The 24,755-nt window shown below is 49.0% G+C and overlaps 1 protein-coding gene across 7 annotated transcripts in view; it reads right to left on the bottom strand.

Annotated features, from left to right (window-relative positions):
• Positions 1–24,755, bottom strand: part of VAV2 (vav guanine nucleotide exchange factor 2) — a 268,700-nt gene that overhangs the window by 69,584 nt on the left and 174,361 nt on the right. For all 7 annotated transcript variants that reach the window (XM_053282181.1, XM_053282176.1, XM_053282177.1 and 4 more), the window contains exon 3: positions 17,630–17,688. In XM_053282181.1, the coding sequence (XP_053138156.1) occupies positions 17,630–17,688 (59 nt within the window). The remainder of the gene's footprint in view (positions 1–17,629; positions 17,689–24,755) is intronic.

Below are 24,755 nucleotides of genomic sequence, written 5' to 3'. Positions count from 1 at the left end.
CATGTAGCCTCCCCTTCAAATGCAAACCAGGGTGGATCCTGCTGAGCAAAGGGGACAGTTCATGCTTGCAGCCACAAGACCAGCTCTCCTCCCAAAGCATCTACTTTCCATACAAAAGGACCCGGATACCATATCTAATTAAAAGGATCTCAAGCCTCTGAGTCCCAAGCCTTGTAGCAGGCAGCTTGATATGTCAAATGGCCATCACAGACTCCTGTGGCAACACTCATGCATTTTGTACAGAAGTATTTTGCTGTGCTTGTTGCAATAGATTAACACATCAAAGTCCTTTTTTAACTGTACGTTCAAAAGCAAAACAAAATACAAGAGACTTCAGGCACCTTAATGATTAATACATTGACTGGGCATTCATTTTTGTGCAGCAGGCTCTGGCCTGTGAATGAGGCTACAATAAATGTATTCGCCTTTACGGAGTCACTAGGCTAACTGTATACTCCTTGGGGCAGAGATTTCTCTTCCAGCTCATGAAACCTGGGTAGAGTGCCATTTACACCGATAGGGCTGTGCAAATAATAATAATAATAAAAATATTGCAGAAGAGACCGATGGACAGGCAAAAGAGGAAGCCACATTGAAGAAAAAAGAATAAAAAGAAACATCAACAAGGGTTGATTCTGCGGGCGCATCAAAAGCGAGGGAATTCTTTTGACAAGCACTACGGAAAGCCACCCTCAGAAGCGGCACTGGGAGACCGTCTGACGCACCCGGAGTCTCCCCCTTGCAAAGAGCATTTAAGCAAAAGCAAAACATTGCTGGTCATTTGGCGGGTGGAATCGATGTTCATCGAGCGTGCTCTCCGACGGCAGCCGTTGGGTGCTGGTTCTGTTCCCTGTCACAATCCATTGCGGTTCACTTGGAGAGATGTTGTGATACTGTTTCAAAAGAGAGAGAGCGAGCGAGCGAAAGCACTCGAGGGGAGCGACTGATGGAGCACCAGGTCACGTGACCTGCGACGCGGCTGGCGTGTTGTGTAGGCTGCGTCCAAGAAAGGACAGTCCTTTCTCCTCTCTGCACCCTTCCAGTTCCTTTATCGGGAACTGAAATCGTCCTTGGAAGAAATTGCCGCTAACTGGAGCAGAACAGCAAAGTCAAGAGAAGTTTCCTGTCTCTTACAGGCCTGCGGAAAGGATTTCGGGTCCTGACAAGCATCTGCGGATGGAGAGAAATGCAGGCTTTCCCCCGAGAATGGAAAGTAACTCGGATAAAGGGAAGGCAGCTTGTGGGGTGGGTACTTCACCTGTTCTTGCCTCTTGGATGCAGGGCTTGCGGCTCAGAAGGGCCTGGGCATAGCTGCCATTTCCAGGGAAGTTTGTGCAGGAGTAAGTGGCTGGACGGCCTCTTTCCTCTCCTGTTGGTTCAAGAGAGAAAAGCGCTCTTTTAGCCTCTTGCTGTGGCATAGGCCAGCTGGGAAATGGCGTCAGCTGAGGGAGGAAGAGGGGTGGCCGGCAGGGGGACCTTGGTGGCCCCGTGGTGGCCCGTGTTATCTGAACACATCCACCCAATTACAGTTATGCCCCCATTCTGTGACGTGCAACCACTAGCCAGAGCGCCTTCTTCTCCACGAACCCCACTATTACTGTATTTACCTGAATCAAAGACTACGTTTCCCCCAAGTTCAAGTGATGCATTCCTTGCTGTCATCATGGAGTCCATCCACCTTGCTGCTGATCGTCCTTTTCTTCCCTTCCCTTCCACTTTCTCCAGCATGATGGACTTCTCCAGGGAGCTGGGTCTTTGCATAATGTGTCCGAAGTCTGATAGTTTGAGCCTGGTCATTTGTGCCTCGAGTGATAATTCAGGACTGATTGGTTCTAGGATCCATTGGTTTGTTTTCCTGGCTGTCCATGGTCTCCTCCAAAGTCTTCTCCAGCACCCAAGTTCACAAGCGTCAATGCTTTTCCTATCTTGCTTCTTCAAAGTCCAGCTTTCACATCCATAGAATGTCATGGGGAAAACCATGGCATGAACGATTCCAATCTTTGTAGGTATAGACATGTCATGGCATCTCAATCTCCTTTCCAAAGCCTTCATTGCAACCCTACCAAGTGCTAGTCTGCGGCGTATTTCTTGATTGCTGGATCCTTTACTGAGACACTATATAGGGCGGTATATAAATGTGAATGATGTGGCACAGTGAGGAAATGCTTGACTAACAAGCAGAAGGTTGCCAGTTCAAATCCCTGCTGGTACTATATCGGGCAGCAGCGATCTAGGAAGATGCTGGAAGGCATCATCATCTCATATTGCACAGGAGGAGGCAATGGTCAACCCCTCCTGTATTCTGCCAAAGACAACCACAGGAAGGCTCTGTGGGTGCCAGGAGTCGAAATCGACTTGACTGCACACTTTACCACTTTAAACAAACAAACAAACAGTGCAAGAGCTTCTCTGGGACAAATCAAATGAATGAATGAATGAATGAATGAATGTACAGCAACAGGGCTCTTTCACGGAGAAGGAAGGCGTGAAGGGACGAGGTCTCTGTTGCTCCAGAGGGCAGGACCAGAACCAAAGGGTTGAAATGGCACAGAAGCAGATTCTGCTGAGACATCAGGAGGAATTTCCTGACTGTAAGGGCTGTTGGACTGTGGAACAGCCTGCCACAAGCAGTGGTGGGCTCCGCTTTGCTGGAGGTTTCCCAAGACAAGCTGGACCATCGCGTGTCAGGGATGCTGGAGCAGATTGTTAATCAATAGAATTCTCTGCCACAGGATGTGGCGGTGGCCACCAGCCTGGGTGGGTGGCTTTCAGAAGGGCTTAGACAAATTATTTGCTCTATCCATGGCTACTGGTCTTGATGGCTAGAAGCCACCTTCAAGCTCAGGAAAGGATGCCTCTGAATGCCATTTGCAGGGGATCAATGGCAGGAGAGAAGTAATGCCCTCCTTTCTTGCCTGTGGGCTTCTGGTGGGCCACTGTGTCAAACATGCAGCACATCAGTGTACCTGATGGCGCTTCTAGGCTATCACACGGCAAGTGGCCTTTCAGCACCATGGCTAAATGGAACCTCCATGTACAGGCAGTCTATCTCTGCAGTGAGGACAAGCGAGACGGGAAGGCCGGCCTCTTCACGCCCTGGCTGCAGCTTCCCAAGCCGTCTGCCCAGCCACCCAGGAAGAGAACGCTGCATTAGGGGGGACTGGGGTCTTGGTCCTACTGGGCGGTTTCCGGCTGCCGTTTGACTGGGGGCTTCCTTTGGGCAACAGGCAACCCTTTTCTTCCTTGGCTTCCCAGGGCTGGGGAGCAAAGCGACATTTCTGGCCTTCCCGCTGCTATTGTCCCTCTGTGTGTTTCCCGCCCCTTCAGGAGACACCCTCTGCCAACACATGTGCAGGGCAGAGGGGAAGAATTTCGTGGTGAGCCGAGGGGATCCCAGAGGCATCTGGAGGGCCACTGTGGGAGACGGGATGCTGGGCTAGATGGGCCTCCTTGGGCCTGATCCAGCAGGGCTGCTCTGATGTTCTTATGATGATCAAGCTGTCGTTTCTGGGATGCCGAATGAGACGGTGAGCCCTGCCTGCTCTCATCTTCCTCCTCCCTCGGCACAGAGCAGGAACAGCTAGTCACGGCAGCACCTACTAAGCCCCAGTGGCCGCTAGGCTGCTGACCCTCGCAGGGAGGGTATTGCAGGGGCCCCCTGGAGAAGCTTAATACAGCAAACATGACGGCAGCAACGGCAACACCTATGGTTGGTTTTCCTGCTGCTTCATGGTTGTGTTAATTGTGCACGATATAATGGCCTCAGTGTTGGCCCATTCAGGTTGTAAATCACCCTGGGCATTCTCTGAATGGAAAAACGGGAGAAGCACCCCAATCATATAAATATTTGTATGTGGTTTCAGTATTTTTATCAAGGTTTCATGCAGAAGTCTCTCCCAGTTCTACTTGGAGATGCTGTCAGGGATTGAACTTTGGGCCTTCTCTATGCAAAGCAGATGCTCTTCCACTGAGACAGGCGCCCCATTCCCTAAGGGAACGGTTCCCTAAGGCTCACAGAATGCACACGTAGTCCCCATCCAAATGCAAACCAAGGCAGATCCTGCTCAGCAAAGGGGACCATTCGTGCTTGCTACTGCAAGACCGGCTCTTCTCCATCAGCAACACTCATTGGGCGGGGAGGTTTAGCAACAAGCACCCGCCACCAAGCCCAATTTCAAAAGTGCCAGCGACGTTGGAGCACCCCTATCTATTGGAGGCACCAAACCAATATGACAAGAGCAATTTTCTTCAAAAGGGATGTGTGTCAGAGAATGACTCGCACATTCGCTGACAACAGAAGGGGCGGGAGGAAAGCAAATCGCTCGGAGAGGAAGGAACCTCAAAGTCCTTTCTCACCACAGTTCCCGCCAGAAGACATCCCCGAACTGGCCTGCCGCGGAGACTTTAATTGCTTGTCAGTTCTCAAGAATGGATGGAGCAGCACCTTGAGCAGATAATACATCCCTTTGAGGGATGCAACCTGAAAAGGGGACGGCAGCAGGGTGGGGAGAGGAAGCGAGTGGGCAAAGAGCTGGGAGGACGGGCTCTCAGGGAGAAGAGAGCCCTTGTCGGTATGTTTCTCTCTTGCTCCCTTTCGGAGGTGCTTTTGCTGGAAAATTGTGCTTTGCACATCCTCTTGCAATGGGGGCATTTACCCTGATTCCAAGACTAGGTTTTCCCCCAAGTTCTTTGCTGTTAGAATGCCCAGGGTGAGGGGTGGAGGCATAGCCTTAAATTCAGAGTCCTGGTAAAATCTGCACTTATCCTCTGTTTTTGAGGGGGTCGTCTTAATTTCAGAGTCGTCTTCTGTTTGGGTAAATATGGTACTAGTACCCCAAGAGTGCCTGAAAAGCTCTCAGGAGGTAGTCAGGGCTTTTCTGCCCACCCCCTGCCCCACGCTACAGCCACGTGATTTGTTCCCCGTTTGAGGATCACCAGCTTGAGGCCAACACATCCTCTCCAATGTATCCACTGCAGAAGGGGAGGGATGAGAGTGAAGACCCTCCTCCTCTGCTTCTGATTGGCTGGCTACGTGCTGAAGCTCAGTGTACCTCCTTGACAAGCTCCAGGAAATTAGCACTGAGTACTCCCATTGAATTTATTTAGTTATTTATAGCCAACAATTTTATTAGAATTTTAACTTGTTCTGTGCTGTAATTTGGTCATGAACCGTAAATAAACTAAATAACTATGTTTGTTTAGCAAATGTATTGACCGCCTAACTTCCATATACTCGAGGCGGCTTACATAAATCAAAACAACGATGAAAACAAGAGAAAAAGGGGGAAACAGACAGACAGACAGACACACACACACACACACAAACTAAACACCTGGCAGAATAGAGAAGTTTTCAGGAGCTCCTTAAAGGACAGAAAGGAGGGGGCATTATGAATCTCAGCAGGCAGGGTATTCCATAAGGAAGGGGCTGCCACAGAGAAGACCCTCCCATGAGCCAGGGCCCCATGTCCCTCCACGGGGCCCGGAACTCTGAGAAGCCCACCTGAGACAACCCCACAGAGCACTCATGAGACTAAGTCTGAACTAAGTCTGTGACATTGGAATTTGTGTGTACACATGTGCACACCCACACACAGTCTAGATGGTGTACCTGAGTTGAAGATTTTCAACAGAAAGGGTACACACATCCATCCATTTATGGAACTTCTGATCTATGGGATACGGTCCTAAGTTTAGGACTCATAAAAGGAAGGCTGGATGGCTTTAAAAGAGGCTTGGACAAATGCACAAAGGACAGGTCTATCAACGGCTACTAGTCAGAGGGCTATAGGCCACTCCCAGCCTCAGGTACGATGCCTCCCAGTGCCAGCTGCAGGAGAGGGGGCAGGCCTTCAGCTCTTGCCTGGGGGCTCCCCAGAGGCATCTGGTGGGCCACTGTGGGGAACAGGATGCTGGACTCGATGGGCCTCCTTGGGCCTGACCCTGCAGCAGGGCTGTTCTTATGAAGAACCTTCGCCCTAAACACATTCAGCATTCGGCTGAGCAGCTTTGCAGTGGCTGGCTTCAGAGAGCCGAGTTAATTTCCTGCGATGAATGCGCTGGAGGGAAGACTGCTGCACACGTCCGTGGGAGAGTTTTCCGAAAGTGTTTGCCGTGCCGATGCATTAACAATGGATGAGGAGCTAGAAGGCACAATTTTTGCACCTTATGCTCTGTTGCAAAAAGAGCCGGCCGCCAAATAAAATTAAACAAAGGCCAAAGATGACTGTCTATGGAGTGTGTGTGTCTGTGTCTGTCTGTCTGTCTGTGTATGAATGCACCTTGTGCTCTGCCCTCCAGACCCCAGTGGAAGGTGGCGATACAGTCCCCAGGAAAATAGTTTCAGCTCTTGGCCAGAGGCACTTGGTCTCCACTTCTCCATTACTGCTTTCCCTCAGTCGAGACTGAGCTTGGCACTGCAAAAAGGCTTCAGCAAATGCCTTGATGTACTCAGGTTCAATCTCTTCCCTGCCTGGCTCAGGAGAGGAAAGTTTACATCTGGATTTCTTGAACTGGGGCAGGGAATTGGGTCATGGCAGCCCTAAGTGCAACGTGAGGCTGGATTAGGAACACATAGGCAGCGGCCTTCTACTGAGTCCGACCCTTGGTCCACCTAGCTCAGCATTGTCTGCACAGACTGGCAGCGGCTTCTCCCAGGTTACAGGCAGGAGTCTCTCTTTCTCAGCCCTGTCTTGGAGATGCTGCCAGGGAGGGAACTTGGAACCTTCTGCATGTAAGCGGGTAGGCGCTCTTCCCAAAGAAGCCCCATCCCCTGAGGGGACTATCTTCCAGTGCTCACACATGTAGTCTCCCATTCAAATGCAACCAGGGTGGACCCTGCTTAACAAAGGCGACAATTCATGCTTGCTCCCACATGACCAGCAATCTTCTGGTAAAAACATGGCTCCCCACCCAGACCTTTATATGAGAGCAGAGTTTTTACTGCTGCTGCTTTGTGATTTTGTGTGTGACTGTTTTATACAGGCTGTTACACTTTTAAATAGAGATCTATTATTTTTATGTTTATATTTAATACCTGTACTTTTTGTATTTTAATTCTGCATGGTTTTAAGTATATTGTAAGCCACTTTGGGGTTATTTGAATGAAAGGGGGATATCCCTTAAGGGGAATATCTTACTAGATGCTCGCACTTCTAGTCTCCAATTCAAATCCAACCAGGGCAGACCCTGCTTAGCAAAGGGGACAAGTCACGCTTGCTACCACAAGACCAGCTCTCCTCGAGGGCAAACCTGGAGGAAGAGAGCTGGTTTTGTGGTAGTGAGCATGAAATGCCCCCTTTGCTAAGCAAGGTGTGCATTGGTTCACATTTGGATGGGTGACTACACGTGATTACTGCTAGATGGACCAAGTGTCTGACATGGCAGCTCCAGATAGGGCTGAGTGAGAGACTCCTGCCTGCAATCCTGGAGAAGATGCTGCCAGTCAGTGTAGACAAGACTGAGCTAGATGGACCAAGAGTCTGACTCTGTATAAGGCAACTCCCTATGTTCCCAGTCCACTAGGTTGATACCATGCATCTGATTTAAGTAGACTCTAGTGAATGTCAAAAAATGGATGGCGGGGCATGCCCACTGAAATGCACGCGTTCCTTCCAAATGGCCAATGGGATGCATGGGATTTGGCCCTTGCCCATTCGAAGACCCATCGCATTCCATGGCCATTTGGAAGGGAGCAAAATGCATTTCCGTGGGCATGGCCTGTCATCCGTTGTAGGAGGTCCTGACACAAGTCCACCATAGGACTTCTGTGGTTCAATCCCTGGCAGTCCCTCCAGGTAGGGCTGGGAGATACTCCTTGCTGAAACACTTGGAGAGCTGCTGCCAGTCAGTGTAGACAATACTGAGCTACATGGATGAACGCCCAGACTGAGTACAAGGCAGCTTTCTATGTCCCTATATTCTCTAGAGTTGCACGTCTGACCAGAAGCTCTTCTTGACTGTCAAATGAGGCCACTTCTGTTGGGTCGGAACAGCGGAAGACTCCCGTCACGGCCAGGGGAGGCATCCGGAACTGGCGGAGCGAAATGGCATCATCAGGTTCACCCTGCCTCTTGCCATGACTGCAGTGACCCAGGGGAGGCTTGCGGGCAGCAGGAGGCTGGGATTTCCAGCCTGCTAGAAAGCTGAGTGGAGCATTGACAATTCTGCTCGCCCCCCAGAATGAAAGCCAACTGAGGGGTGAGAGGACGTGGGCAGTTCATTGCCTGGTGAAGCTGAAGAGAACGGATGGGGAAAACAGCATGCGTAAGGCTCGGTCAAGGCAGGACTCCAGGAGCGCACCAGATCCCGGAAAGCTCCAAGAGGCAGACTCGGGATCTCGGTCCGTGCTGACCTGGTGATACCAAGCTGGAGAGAATGTTGCTCCAGCAAATGCTTCTTGCAGCCGACGGCCAGCTTTTATAACCACTGCCCAGGCAGCTGGTCTTGTGGTCGCAAGCATGACTTGTCCCCCTAGCTAAGCAGGGTCCACCCTGGTTGCATATGAATGGGAGACCAGAAGTGTGAGCACTGGAAGATCTTCCCCTCAGGGGATTAAGCCGCTCTGGGAAGAGCATCTAGATTCCAAGTTCCCTCCCTGGCAGCATCTCCAAGACAGGGCTGAGCGAGATTCCTGCCTGCAACCTTGGAGAAGTCGTTGCTGCCAGTCTGTGAAGACAATCCTGAGCTAGATGGACCAATGGTCTGATTCAGTATATGGCAGTTTCCTATGTTTCCCTTCTCGCCCAATTCCTCAAGCACTTGTTCCAGTGATGCTAGGCGGCTTCTCCTGAGATTGGCAGGTCTTCAGGGCACAAAGGCAGGGCTGTATCTTCAGGCCATCGTGGCAGTGCTGGCTTACTACTACTACTAAAGTTGTGCCGTCGAGTTGGTGTCGACTCGTGGCGACCCCAGAGCCCTGTGGTTGTCTTTGGTAGAATACAGGAGAGGTTGGACATTGCCTCCTCCCTCACAGTGTGAGATGATGCCTTTCAGCATCTTCCTCTATCGCTGCTGCCTGATATAGATGTTTCCCATTGTCTGGGAAACACACCAGCAGGGATTCGAACCAGCAACCTCTTGCTCCCTAGGCAAGTTGCTTCCCCGCTATGCCATTAGGTGGCTGTACTGCTGCTACTACTGCTTCTATTTATATACCACTTTTCACCAGAAATTCTCAAAGCAGTTTGCACAGAAAAAGTAAATGAGATGGTTCTCTGTCCCCAAAGAGCTCACAATCTAAGAATACTGACACCAGCAACAGTCAATGCAGGGATGCTTAGATTGGGCCAGATGCTATCCATCTAATTCATTACTTTTGAAGGCATCTCTTTGCTCAGTTAGCAGCAGATTCAGTTAGCTTGAGTTCTCCTGGTTCTTTTGGTGTGGGATCACGCAGAGTCTGGATCTTAGGTTGTTCAGATCCTGTCTCATCCCGTGGAACTTTCTGCCTCATCCCTCAATTGGGAGCAAGCTACACTAACACGGGGCAGGACCCAGGACCCTGAACTTCAAAGATGCCTGCCTCATCCTGCATTCTGTTGCAACAGATGCCTTCAAGAAACCAATAAACAGCACATAAGAACATAAGAACAGCCCTGCTAGATGAGGCCCAAGGAAGCCCATCTAGCCCAGCATCCTGTTTCGCACAGTGGCCCACCAGATGTGGAGTCCTTCAAGGCACACTGCCTCTGAACATGGAGGTTCTCTTTAGCTATCGTGACAAATATATGTAGAGAGACCTTGCCTCCATTAATCTGTCTAAGCCTCTCAGAAAGCCATCTCAGAACCATGTGGAAGTAAATTCCATATCTATCTATCTATCTATCTATCTATCTATCTGTCTGTCTGTCTGTCTGTCTGTCTGTCTGTCTGTCTGTCTATGGACTTCCTTTTGTTTCACCAGTATCCCCTTCGTGGTGTGGCTTTGTTTCAGAGAATGGTGCTTAGATTCCCAAGGCCAGTGTAGTGTAGTGGTTATAGTGCTGAACTAGGACTGAGGAGACCCGAGTTCAAATCCCTATTCAGCCATGGAACTCACTGGGTGACTCTGAGCCAGTCACTTAACTCTCAGCCCAACCTACCTCACAGGGTTGTTGTGAGGATAAAAATAACCATACACCGCTCTGGACACCTGGGAGGAAGAGCGGACTATAAATGTAAAAATAAAGAAAAGAATTAAATTAAATTAAAATAGAAACATAGGAAGCTGCCCTAGACTGAGTCAGGCCCTTGGTCCAGCTAACTCAGTATTGCCTACACTGACTGGCAGCAGCAATTCTCCAATGTTTTAGGCAGGAGTCTTTCCCAGCCCTACCTGGAGATGCTGCCAGGGAGGGAACCTGGGACCTTCTGCTAGCAAATCAGATGCTCTACAACTGAGCTATGGCCTCATCCTCTAACGCCGCTGTGCAAGCAATGGTACCTCTCTTCCGACTACACCTTTCTCCTCCCCCCACCTTTTGCCTTCAAATTTGGGGGGGGGGGAAGAGAAGAGCGTCGTTGCTCTGACATAAAGCTCATAAACCATTATACGCCAGCACTTGTTCCTAATTAACCACACAAGCATCTCCGTGTAATTACAAGCGCTGGGTCACTGTATATAATGCCATGACATTTTGCTTGCCTTCAATGAACATTAATCATGCCACATTCTTAGAGCGTCGAACACACAGGGGGTTGGCAAGTGTGAAGGCACTGGTGACTCCACCTCACTCAGGGTTCCCTCCAATTAACTGCATCCATGTACAGCACAGATCCTTTTCAATTAATGAAATCTGCGAAATGTCCTCCTGGATTCAGGAGCAGAGGAAAACATTGCGCGATTCTCGCACGTCAGGGTTTCTCAAACTTGGGTCTCCAGATGTTATTGGAATATAGTGCCCACCATCTGATCACAAAAGCTTATTAATGATAAATTTAATCCAATATCAATATTATAAAGATCACAGAACAGATATAGCCCCACAGATCTGCAAAATACAGTGTTTCAAAAGCTGATATTAAAAAGTCCAAATTAGCCCCATTAATCCTGGGGGGGGGGGGGAAACAAAGCCCTCAGTTCCTTCTTTAAAAGGCGGTTTCCAGATTGTCGCAAGGGTAACGTTGCAAAACAGAATCTTGACATCTCCCGCGGGTCGTCAGCAAAGGACAAGGATGTAGGACCCTTTCCTGAGAGAGAAATGTAAGCGGCAAAAGAAGTGGAAGTGAGGACCCAATCCAAGATGGTGATGCCCAACTGCCAAGTGCGTTTCAACCCCAAGGTGGATGGGTCTTCCTCAGTGGCACTATTTCAAAATTATGTTTCCCTTTATAAACCAAATCAAATCAAATCCCAATAAAAGCCTTCCAAAGTCCAGAGATTCCGAGCAAGCGTCCAATAATCTGTGCAGTATCTGTGATTGTGGGTTATGGGAGCTGTAGTCTGGCGACATTGGACTGTTGAGAATCCCTGTACTACGACTTCTATTTTTTGGTCCTTCTTATGAGTCAGACCCTTGGTCCATCTAGCTCAGTATTGTCTACACTGGCTGGCAGCAGCTCTCCAAGGTTTGAGAGAGGAGTCTCTCTCCTAGCCCTACCTGGAGATGCTGCCAGGGACTGAACCTGGGACCTTCTGCATGCAAGGCAGATGCTCTGCCACTGAGCTATGGCCCCATCCCCTAAAGGGGGAATATCTTACAGCACTCAGATGATCCACCCGATAATGGAGCGCTGAGCCGAAGAGCAGCTCCGTATTCCAAACCACATCCGCACATTGTGTAGAGGAAGACAACGGAAAGGCACGCACGGCATTGTCCGCATCTACAGCTGCAAGGCATTAAGTCTAATCTTAGCCACGTGGGGCCATCGGTTCATCCCAAATGGGCTGGTATCACATTGTATCGTTCGCAGCTTGAGCGTCGGAGAATAAGCCCCGTGTCGTCCTCACAAAGCGACGCCAGGAGCCCTCTGAATGACGGTGGGGCGGAGCAGCATTTGTTTGGAATCGGGGGGCTGGAACTGGAAAAGAAAAGGGACCGTGGCGCGTGTGGGTGCACAAAAGGCACACACCAACGACAAAAGAGGGGCGAGGGAAGGACAGGCATTCATCCAAGACCGGCACGGTTCTGGGGGCAGGAAGGACAGCTGGTGTGTGTGTGTGTGTGTGTGGAGTTACCAGCATGCGACACCATGGACCTTTTTAGCACAAACAAGCTAAGACTCTTTCCTATTCTAACAGGGAAGAGAATTCCTCACCCCACAATCCATCCATCTAGCCATCCCTCGCTAACTGGGCAAGAAGCGCCATTTTGAATTTAGCCCCTATTCAGCCCAGTGGGAAACAAGAACAGAATGAGGGGAGATAGACACAGGGATATTTGAAGCGAGGTTTCACGCAGAGGCCTGCTTCTTAGAAAGATGCTTGTAAGTCACTGAGCTGAGTTGGAAGGCGTAGAATATGTTCTAGCTGGGTGGTTGGAATTCAGTTGTGGTTTATGAACGGTTGAAATGTTGTTTCTGTAGATCCATTGGTTGAATTCTTTTGTGAAAAGGCTTGACAAGGTTTTCTATTACAATTACCTTGTCCAGAAAACCTCTGTTGTGGATTCATGAGGATCGGGCTATCAGTGAGCTGGAACTGAAAAAGACGTGGGACGTGCTATTTAGCGCTCTACGTTTTCTTTATTCAGTTGTTTCTTTGTATAGTCTCTGATCTCAGTGTATAAGGGCTCTTTGTCCACGTGCATAGTTTCTGAGTTCGTTATTGCATGGTGAAGTTTTCATATTATAAATCTTACTCTAGTACATTTACTTGTGCAAATTCAGACCAGAAAAGCATCCCTTCAGTGTCTGCTTCTGGTGTCTCCCACGTGTTTCTTTCTGGTTTGCAAGACCCTTGGGGCAGGGAACCACCTTTAGGCTTTCCCGTGTTTAGGAATCACCCCGATTACTGGTCAGAGTGGTGGCTCTCTGGTATTTAGCAGGAGGACAGCAACTGTCCCTACCCAACCGAGCCCTTGTGATTCTTTTTGGACTGCAAATCCCTTTCGGACAGAGAGCTATCTTCAGTACTCCTGAGGCATCCAGTTTCGGAATCACTCCCACTAACTAGGCCAAGGGTAGGGATGTGCATGAAACGGGTTTTGTTTTGAGCGCGAAACAAGATGCAGGTGGCCAAAGCGTTTCGTCAAAACAGTAGTCAAACCAGTTGTTTCAACGAAACAAGACTGGAAACGTTTTGAGTGTTTCAGCCACCGGGATCAAGGGGGGAACTCAAAACACCCCATTGTTCCCCATGAATAGCTCCTAGGGACACTAATGTGGGTTGGGTGGTAGGGCATGACGGGTGCTACCTACCACCCAAACCATAAAAGAAATGGGCAAGCAGGCAATTTTAAACCATTTTTTTAACTTTTCCCCCAAAGCCCCAGAGGATCCTGCCTGTCTTTGCCTCCCAGTCCCTTTGAATACATGTTGAAACTCCCTCCTTTAAGGCTTCCCCTCCATCCCCCCAGCCAATGGGGGCACAGTTGCCCATGACAACCCTTGATTTGTACGATAACAAGCCAACCAAGAAACAAGGGAATCGCAAGCCAACTGGAAGCCAGGGCCGAGCAATCAGCAAGGGAAGCAATCAGCAAGGGAACAACAGGCCTCCAAAATGGCTCTCAAAACTTTCTGAATCGAAACGTCAAAACATTTTGAATCAAAATGTCAAAACATTCTGAATCGATACATCAAAATATTTTTGCAATCTAAATTGCTTGGAGAACCTTGTTGTTGCAAAGTGGTATATAAATATTTATTATAAGATGGTAATATTTAATTGATTATTTCATTTCTATACTGCACTTCATCCTGAGACCCCCGGGCAACATACTACCGTCTAAATACAGCATGTTCAACATAGACAAGCTTTCAAATAAAATAAACAAGCCCACAGCAGCAAACATTAATGCAATCCAAGCTGACCACCAGGTTTAATGCTCTTCCATCAGAAGGCAGAAGACCCATAACATGAAGTGATTATGCCTGTGTGGAGACGGTGTAGTCGAATCAATAGCACATGTTTTACTACATGGTACTTTTCAGTTGAGATTCTTGCATTTATTTTATTGTTCCTTTATTAAGAAATGTTCTAAGCTGTCCAGAAGAGTGTTATGCTAGTTTTCTCCTCTCGGACCAGGATCCTGACATTTTATATAATGTGGGCTAGGGATATGCGAGCCGGCTCAAGGTCAAGCCAACTCGCATTGGAACTGACCCAGCTCACCGACTCACCCTTGAGGCAGCCCAGAACAGAAGAACAGCCCTGCTGGATCAGACCCAAGGAGGCCCATCTAGTCCAGCATCCTGTTTCGCACAGTGGCCCACCAGATGCTGCTGGAAGGCACAGGAAGGAGTTGAGGGCATGCCCCATCTCCTGCTGTTACTCCCCTGCAACTGGTACTCAGAGACATCTTGCCTCTGAGACTGGAGGTGGCCTGTAGCCCTCCGACTAGTAGCCGTTGATAGACCTCTCCTCCATGAAGTTATCCAAACCCGTCTTAAAGCCATCCAGATTGTTGGCTGTCACCACATCTTGGGGCAGAGAATTCCACCAGTTGATTAGACATTGTGTGAAAAAGTACTTCCGTTAGATTTCCCGGTTCCGCTCGAGGTCGAATCAAACCTTCTCCCGGGCTGGGCTGGTTCGGGACTTTTTTTTCCTCAACGGGAAAAATGGCAGGCTTATTGCCATTGTGGGGCCTTGGGGGGTGCTGCTGCAGCTGCAAGGAGTATCTCCTGATGTCCCCTCCCCCCGCCGGCCTCCCCCCAGTCTCACACATCCCGGTTTGGGCCTCTCTACACTGGTGTGGCCATTTTGGAGGCTGCCGCGCATGCGCATGGGCCATCTGTGTGGCTGGATCACAGCCCGGCCATGCAAATGGCCAGCATGCATGCACAGCCACCGCCAAAATGGCCACCACCAGTGCAGAGAGGTTCAGAATGGGCCCAAAGTGAGCAGCGGGCCACTGTGGGCCATTTGAGACGGGGGAGGCCAGTGGGGGGACATCAGGAGTCTCCCCCGTGACCATCGTAGCACGCCCCCCCCGAGGCCCCACACTGGCGATAAGTCTGCTATTTGTTTTGGTTTTTTAATAAAGAAATGCCATCCCCCGTCCCCGAGCTGGGCCTGAACTGGTTCAGACTCAAGACAGACCGAGCCCAGATATAGTGTGCACAAAACCGGACCGGACCCAGCTTGGTTCGGGCCCAGTTCTACTCGAACCCAACCAGGTTTTCCCATTTTCTGCACACCGCGAATACGGCCGAATTCTGTGCAGTGGCAAGTAGAATCAGACAGGCATTGGCACCTAACTTAAATGGTATCATTTCGGAGGGGTTGTGAATGTAGTTTATTAGGGCCTGCTTTTCGTTAGATGATCTTATCTGTATGCTTTTGTTTTGCTGGTTGGAGACCAAAATAAAGTTTGGAGTGGACTGGATAGAAGGCCGAATACTCGGGTGGGGAGGGAGGATAGCCTTCCCTTGCCCCCAGAAAACCTATGGAGACGGAATGGCATGGATCTCTCCCGGAGGGCCGCATATGCAACCTCGGCCCTGAAGACAAACCTGTATTTGTCTTAAGGTTGGGCACGTCAAAAGCCTGGGAGAACCGTCCGGGCTTTCTGAAGCCAGGGCAAGAGGACCCACCTCTCCCGCTCCTCATTAGCCCCAGCACCCAAGTCCCGGCTGAGTCCATCTGTCTCCCGCCCTTTCCTTTGTTCCCAGCGGCTCGAGCTGACTTTCTGAGCTTCATTCATTTATATATTTTCAGAGGCTGGGAGACGCTCCAGTGACTTTTGGCGAAGGTGTCGGGGCTTTGAAGATTGCCATGAGAAGGAAAGAGGGTCAGCCTTGGGCCAGGGAAGGGGTGCGCGGTGGGGGGGGGGCAGGTTTGCTTTTCTTTCCAGCCTCCTGGCTGCAGATCCAAGAAGTCAACCGGAGTGTTTATTCCTGGGATGAAAGGCTGGGTTGACAAAGCTCCAACCGTAGCCGTGCAGAGAGCTACGCCACCTTCTCTGCTGCAGCCGCCTTGCAAAACAAAGTTTCTGAAAACAGCCAGCCAGGAAAGAAGCACAGGGGAGTTTAAAATATCTAAAGCTTCAGGCCGGTTTGGACAATGACACCTGATCGAATCCAAGACAAGGTTTCCCCCAGGTATTTCCTGTTAAATGCCCGGGGGGGGGGCTTCAATTCAGAGTCCTCTTTCTTTAAGGTATAACTTGTATTTAACCTCTATATTTTAAGGCACTTTCTTAAAATCCAGAGTCACTTCTATTCAAGTAAATACAGTAATCTCGGAATGAGGGCCCTGTGCACTCACTCTCTAGAGCAGTGGTTCTCAACGTGTGGGTCCCCAGATGTTGCTGAACTACAACTCCCAGCATCCCTAACCAAAGGCCAATGGGGCTAGGGATGCTGGGAGTTGTAGTTCAGCAACATCTGGGGTCCCACACGTTGAGAACCACTGCTCTAGAGGACAGGGGGGACACGCCTCTATCCCCTTTTATGTAACGGAAGGGGGCGGAGTTTCAGAAATCCAGCAGCAGCATCCCAGGCGCAGGTTCCCGGGAAAGATAGTTCTCCACACGACCAGGCACTACATCTCCCAGGCACGATATTTCCCAGGGGTTCTTCCAGAGGGAATACGGCCGTTGCAGAATCCAAGGTGGTGGAAAGGAGGAGCAAAGGAGGGGAAGAGAGGGAGGGACCTTGCTGCTGACCACACTGCCCTCGCCAGGTAAATGTGGAAGAGGAGGCTGTAAGCTGGCCTAAGCTAGCTGCAGATAGACCGATAGGTAGGTAGGCAGGTAGGTAGGTAGGTAGAGTGAGTGAGTAATGGTTGAAAACACTCAAGGTGTTTTTTGTATGCCCAAGAAAGATCCCCAAAGCAAGAGGAAACTGAGGAAAGGGCAGAGAAGCTTGTACATGATGACCGTGTGTGGCATGTTTGGATGTTACATTTTCCTCATCTTACACTTTTGTTTTTAAGTGGACCATATTGGCAAGATTTCACATATTGAAATGCTACGCATAACACTCCTCATCCGAGATGGGATTGGGGTTGGGGTGGGGGGAGTCAGATCCAGGGCTAGGAACGTAGGAAGCTGCCATATACAGAGTCAGACCCTTGGTCCATCCAGCTCAGGATTGTCTACCCAGACTGGCAGCGGCTTCTCCAGGGTTGCAGGCAGGAGTCTCTCTCAGCCCTACCTGGAGATGCTGCCAAGGATGGAACCTGCCACCTGGGACCTTCTGTATGCAAGCATACAGATGCTCTTCCGCTGAGTGATGGCCCCATCCTCTACCTAACACTGCTGGCCCACCCAAATACAAACTGAGGCGGAACCTGCGTTGCAAAGGGGAGAATTCATGCTCGCCACCACAAGACCAGCTCTCCTCCCTTCAAGGAAGTGAACCAGAAGAGAATATGGAGAACTTCAATCACATGACCAGGGATAAAACGCCTCCTTTTGGTGCCCCTTCCTCCCAAACTGTCCATCTGTTGGTATCATGAAAGTTCTCAGAGACGCCAGCAATCAAATATGGAGAGACATTTGTTTTTTAAAGGCTGCCGTTGGATCTGAAAAGAAAGTCTTACCTAATTCCTTTGTTCTGAGAGATGCTGTGATGAGAAAGCCTGGAGACTGCAGATATCACCTGGTTAGAGAGAGAGAAGACAAGATAAAGTTTCAGTAGACAGCAGGGCAAATGCTCCTAGAACTAAAAAAAGAAAAGGCAAGGCTCTCAGTTCGTTTGCTTCAAAGCCAAAGGCCACGGGCGTCAAAAGCATGAGACAACCATAAAGGTTTTCTGAACTCCTGGCAAATGTACGGATCAGAGCTGATCCTTCCATTAGCAGCCCGATATCATGTAGGGTGTCATTCCATGGAAGTCCTATTGAAGTACATGGTGGTGTTGAGGAGTTACTCATAGCTGGCTCTAAGGTGGGTACGCCTGCATGCGCAGACAAGTTTTTGGATGTCCGCTCAGTTAATTTTAGATCCCGTTCAGACAGAATCAGGACGGTCCCACTCTGAATATACGTGCACACACACTGTCCTGATACTGACGCCCAGAACAAAATTCATTCTGCAAACAGATGGAAAACATTAGAGAGAAGTCTGCTCATCACCCATTGGAACACAGGAGGCTGTCATATACTGAGTCAGACCCTTGGTCCATCTAGCTGAATATTGTCTACACTGGCTGGCAGCGGCTCCTCCAAGGTTTCCAGCAGGGCGGTTTACGAAAGTCTAAATACAACAGAACTCCATAAAAATCAAATTTAAAACCTTAGAATCAGGTAAACAGTAAAAACCACAAAACACCAAAAAACAAAACACCCAACCAACCCAAAAAAGACAGACAAAAGACTAACTGGGAGACCTAGAAGGCCCTGAGGGGTAAAAGCCTGAACAAATAAAAAGGCAACTCCCATTGGACTACAACTCCCATCATCCCCAGCCGCAATGGAAACAGGACATTTTGATGGGGGGTGATGGGATTTGTAGTCCAACAAGATCTGGGGATGCTAGTTGGAGGATTTTAAAGAGCAAGAAGTCAGACGAGGCCTGTTCACAAGGCCGATAAGGAATAATAATTAGACCTGCCGCCCGAATAAAGAAATATTAGCCAATTAATCACAATTCTTTAACTAAAAGAACTTTAAAAAAAATCTGCTTCTCAATAATTTGGGGAAGGGATCTTTCACAGTCAAAGAGGTCTGAATTACTGTAAGTCACCGAGAGACATGCTTTTTGGGGCAGTACTGTATACAAATATGCTAAATAAATAAATAAATAAAATAATTACTCAATCTAAGCACTTAAACGCTGACAGTCCTGATTTGGGGCTTCTTGCGGCTGCATCCAGTGAAAGCATCCCTCTGTCCTCAGGAAAGGCAGACGGTAGGGAAGAATGGATTGCCGGGCCCCCGCTGATGGAAGGGTCACTCCGGCCCTCTCCCTCCACCCTCGCCTGACTGTGATCGCGGCTGACACATGGCTTAGCTGTTGCAAATGATGCCAGACAGTCACACGCACAAACTGACCTACTGCTGAGGACGGCGGTGGGAGAGGCCACGGGGCTTGCCCTCCTGCAATCGCACAGGGGTCACCAGCGAGGACCTCACTGCGGAGGCTCCTACAGGCAGGGCGCTGTGTGTGGGGGGTGGAGTGGGGTGGGGGGAATCAACACACAAAACCCTGCACTCTGCTCACTCAAATTCCGGGCTCAATACATTCTGAAAATTGCATGCTGCTGTAACTTTTTTTTGCTTCCGTTAGGGGTGGGTAGGAGAAAGGTGCAATGCCTTTCTCGCAAGGAAGGGCCCCTTCAAAATAATATGATCATAAGGACAGCCCTGCTGGATCAGGCCCAAAGAGGCCCATCTAGTCCAGCATCCTGTTTCACACAGTGGCCCACCAGATGCTGCTGGAAACTGCAGGCAAGAGTTGAGGGTGTGCCCTCTCTCCTGCTATTACTCCCCTGCAACTGGTACTTAGAGGCATCCTGCCTTGGAGGCTGGAGGTGGCCTCTAGCCCTCCGACTAGTAGCCGTTGATAGACCTCTCCTCTCCATGAAGTCATCCAAACCCCTCTTAAAGCCAGTCAGGTGGTTGGCTGTCACCACATCCTGTGGCAGAGAATTCCACAAGTTGATTATGCATTGTGTGAAAAAGTACTTCTGTTTGTTGTTCCTAGATTTCCTGTCAATCAATTTCATGGGATGATCCCTGGTTCTAGTGTTATGGGAGAGGGAGAAGAAGTTCTCTCTATCCACTTTCTCCATACCATGCATGATTTTATAGACCTCTATCTTGTCTCCCCACGGCCGTCTTTTTTTCTAAACTAAAAAGCCCCAATATATGAATCACATATATTGCCAAACGGGTTTTAACATTTAGGCCCCCAATACCTTGGCCGTAAAGAATTTTAGTGCCCTTATTTGCTTTTTGTTGTTTGACCCTTTTGCCCTTTTAGTGGTGTGCGTGTTTGTGTGTGTGGGTGGTGGTGGTGGTGGTTAGGGTCATCTCAAAGCAGCTTACAAACTCTGTGAAAAATCCCTAAAAATAAAATAACCATTGAAACAAAACTCATCACAGCCAATGATAACGGAACACACACACCAACCACCCTCCCCCTCAACCCCCCCCCCCAAGAAATTCTAGTAAGAACTAATTGGCCTACTTTCCTTTCACTATAATCTTAATTGATAATTACCACCATCTTCACACTGTAGCCCACTTCTGCCTCAAATGTTTATGCGCCCGCCATCTTGAACTGGGGTGGATGACATCATGACAAACTACGCCATTGAGGCGTCACTCCAACTGTCCCAAATTTAGTCCTAATCGGTCCAGGCACTGTGAAGTGGATACACACGGGCAGAGAGCGGGATGATCTCATGAGCTTACTTTCCTTAAGGGAAGAAGGCTAAAAAAAAAAAAGCTGACCAAACAATTCATAATCTGGATCCAGGACCCTGGCCGTGTTGCCCAGCACCAAAACTCAGGAGAGTCAATGCCAGGCTCAGACCTGGGCAGGGGATTCAGATCCAGGGAGACACCAGTGCGCAGGTTCCGTCTCTGGGCATCACCTGCCGAGCCTAATTGTTGGGTCCCTGAAGCAGGGCTGATTCCAGGTCCATATGGGAGCAGCTGGTCCTAGCCTGGCTCACTGGCGACGCACAAAGGGTGAAATCGACCCGTGGATGAAATCCCTGGGAGTTTTGCCCCTGGCTCCAAGAGAGCCAAAGGAAAGGCGGGGTGGGGAAGCTCACCCCATTAATATTTTAGACAACCAGCAGGGGTCAGAGCAGAGAGTGAGGAAGCTCGGGTCCCTGGCAGCCTTTCAGTCCAGCTGGAGGCACCAGACATATGGTCAGAGAAGACGCTGGCAGAGTCCGGCCCACACCCCCCCCGAAAAAAAGAGTTGAGAGGTAAAAGAAGCCATTATGAATGTGCCGTGATAGCATTCGGGGAGCGGGTGGGGGGACAAAAAACCAACGCAAAACAGAAATCTCTTTTATCCGGGCACGAAAAATCCGAGCTGCGCACTGCCGCAGAGGAATGGGACGCAGCAGATGTTCTAAGCGAAGGGCAAGTTTGCAACCTCAGGAGAGAGACATTTCTCAGCTGTCGCTTTAATTCGACCTGTCTAAGCAGAAATGCATAAAGCCAAACAAAGCACACACCTCAAAAAAGTGGGTATAAAAATGCAGGACTGACATGCCAAACAGAAGCCTCAGCTGCAGCAACCATGAAGCTCAGGCCCAGACTAGATGCAAGAAAATGTGTGTGTGTGTGTATAATTAGACCGATTAGGACTAAATTAGGACCGATTAGGAGTCTCTCTCTCTCTCTCTCTCTCTCTCTCTCTCTCTCTCCCAAATGGCACTTGCTCCGTTTCCTTTCCACCATGACCATGAAAATAGGATGCTGCCTTCTACTGAGTCAGACCCTTGGTCTATCTACTTCAGTATTGTTTGCACTGACCAGCAGCAACTCTCCAAGGATTCAGGCAGAAAAGGGTCTTCCCCAGCCATCTCTGGAAATACTACCAGAAACTGAATCCAGCACCTTCTGCATGCAAAGCAGAAGCTCTTCCACTAAGTTATGGATGTTCCCAATGCACATATAACACTAACTGATAGCATGTACTGAAGAGTCTTGGCAAATCCCAGGTGCCAGGGAGCCATGGCACCTAGGATTTGAAATGCCCTAGACGAGGATATTCAGAGGCAGAGACTCCTGCCTGCAACCTTGGAGAAGGTGCTGCCAGTCTATGTAGACAGTGCTGAGCTGGGGGACCTAGAGTCTGACTCCGTAGAAGGCAGCTTCCTATGTTCCTAGAGTTCCTATGTTCTACCTCATAGAGTTCCTAGAGTTCCTAGGAGTTCATAGGATTCCAGAGTTCCTAGAGTTCCTATGTTCTTCCTATGTTCCTGTTCCAAATAGTTACTTGTAAAGGGAATAAAGAGAAGCCCATTTACCCCCACCATGTCTATCACCAAAACATAGGAAGCTTCCATATACCGAGTTAGACCATTGGAATATCTTGCTCAGCATTGTCTTCACAGACTGGCAGCACCTTCTCCAAGGTTGCAAGCCGGGGTCTCTCTCAGCCCTGTCTTGGAGAGGCTGCCAGGGAGGGAACTGGGAACCTTCTGCTCTTCCCAGAGCGGCAAGAACTTCCAGTGCTCACACTTCTAGTCTCCCTTTCATATGCAACCAGGCCAGACCCTGCTTAGCTAAGGGAACAAGTCATGCTTGCTACCAGAAGACCAGCTCTCCTCCCTTATCCAAAGTAAAGGCGCCAGTGCTTCATATACTGAATTGAATCATTAGACCATCAACGAAAAATGAGAGCTGCGGTTTCGGAAGGCTCTTTACCAGCCCGGAGGTACGTGTTGCATTTCGGCACCACCGTCAGCACGGTGAGACATCACAACCCATTTAAGTAGCACTATGGTCCATGAGACCAGACCCACACATTTTGGCCTATCAGTGCCATCTCGGGGGCCGAATGCTCACCATGAATTTTTGGCAACCTCGACCACACTAGAGATGGAAGACAGGCGATCTAACATGGTTGCGCGAACCCCTCTCTCTGTGTCTTAGCACCCCTTTTGCCCCCCAGTGGCGGTTAGGGGCTTCTTGGACGGGGCAGGCGCTGGGCAGGGCCAGTGAGAGGCGGAGCCAGGTGTGAGTGGTGTGCTGGAGGCGGAGCATTACAAATAACGAGGGAAACTATCGACATTATTTATTTATTAACTACATTTATATCCCGCTCTCCCTCCAAGGAGTCCAGAGTGGTGTACGTGGTTATGCTTATCCTCACAACAACCCTGTGAAGTAGGTTGGGCTGAGAGATATGCGACTGGCCCAGAGTCACCCAGTGAGTTTCATGGCTGAACGAGGATTTGAACTCGGGTGCTCCTGGTCCTAGTCTGACACTCTAACCACTACACCACACTGGCTCTCACAAATCTTTCTTCTTTCCCATCCACCCAATTTAATTCCCAACTAATTTCTTTCATTTTGGAAATTAAGCAAGGAGGGAGAAAAATCAAAGCATCTGGCAACGCAGCCTCAATCCAAATATATATTTAAAATAAATGTGCTTTAAATATTAAACTTTGAAAAATGCATAATGCAGATATCAGATCCTTTTTTAAAAAAAAAAAACCCCACACATTTCTGATGTTATAAATGCACAATTTTGATCGCCACACACAACATTGTATGGCCAAAATAGTAACATTGTCAGAATGCCAAAAACGTTTACAGTTTTTGATACATGGTACCAAAACTGTTCAATTCAGACTGTTTCCAAATAAAGACAGCCCTCATATTATTTCAACCCAAAGGTAAGTAAGGGAAGTAAATTCCCAGATCGACCAATTCATTGGATGACAGCCATCTGCACTCACAATGATGAAGTGGTTACTGTACATCAGGGCACTTAAATACAAAATATACAATTAAAAATGCATTTACAATTAGGATTCATTTTATTTTGCTGCTGGTACCAAGAAGAAAAATAACTGAATTTAAATCTCTTTCATGGAATTTCATCAATCTTTGTTATTGACTCCGGCCTGCAACCCTGGAGAAGCCGCTGCCAGTCTGTGAAGACAATACTGAGCCAGATGGACCAAGGGTCTGACTCAGTAAAAGGCAGCTTCCTGTGTTTTCTGTGTTCCTATTTTTATTTAGTGGCCACTAGAACCTGATCCAATACATCTAGGGAGTTTAGGCAGCTGCTTGGCGTCTTGCATGTCATGAACTGTGAAACTACCAGATTTCTAGCACAGGGGGGAAGTAACTAGCCTAGGGAGCAAGAGGTTGCTGGTTCGAATCCCCGCTGGTCTGTTTCCCAGATTATGTGAAACACCTATATATTATCGGGCAGCAGCAATATCGGAAGGTGCTGAAAGGCATCATCTCATACTGCGCGGGAGAAAGCAATGGTCAACCCCTCCTGTATTCTACCAAAGACAACCACAGGGCTCTGTGCGCGCCAGGAGTTAATGGCACAACTTGACTTTTACTTTACTGTGAGACAATCCTTTCAAGGGATTACAGGTAACTGTTACTTGAGGCGTCTACGTGAACATATCTATGTAACGGCTCCAAAATACATTACTACATATAGACTTTTCCTAACAAGTCCCAGGTAGGAGAGTTTCGGCTTTATGGGAAGGGTTCTCTCGCAAAGGAAAGAACCATTTATATGCTCATAAACTGCTGGAGTGGACATATCTAAAGATCCCAAAATGTCAGAGCGCATACATTCCTAGGGAGAGATTAGAGGAAGCAACTGCTTAATCTCTGCCTGAATAAGATTAGATGATTGAATTAGATGGGCAGTAAACTGGCCCGCAGAATGAATGAAATATTGTCAAAATTAATAGAATTACTGCACATCAGCCACAGGGGCTCAGGAACTCCCTCCCCCCGCCATGATGGGTTAACCCTTCCCTTTTCTGCATGCTACTGATTCTGTCCTGCAAAATGTCCTGCAAAACGGCTCGTTGCCTGGTCGGACAAACCCACAGGGCGCCATGTTTTGGTCCCAGAGTGGGGCAGTGTCCTCTCTCATTTTTTTCATCTGTGTGCAGAATGAGTTCTGTTCTGGGCGGCAGCAGTATCAAGGCAGTGTGCACGCACCATGTGCATTCAGAATGGGGCTGTCCTGATTCAACCTGAGCGGGAGCGAAAA

Source organism: Hemicordylus capensis, chromosome 17 (genome assembly GCF_027244095.1).
Source record: "Hemicordylus capensis ecotype Gifberg chromosome 17, rHemCap1.1.pri, whole genome shotgun sequence".
In the NCBI taxonomy this organism is placed as follows: domain Eukaryota; kingdom Metazoa; phylum Chordata; class Lepidosauria; order Squamata; family Cordylidae; genus Hemicordylus; species Hemicordylus capensis.
Note: the sequence above shows the minus strand (reverse complement) of the source record. Positions and strands in the feature narration are given on the sequence as shown.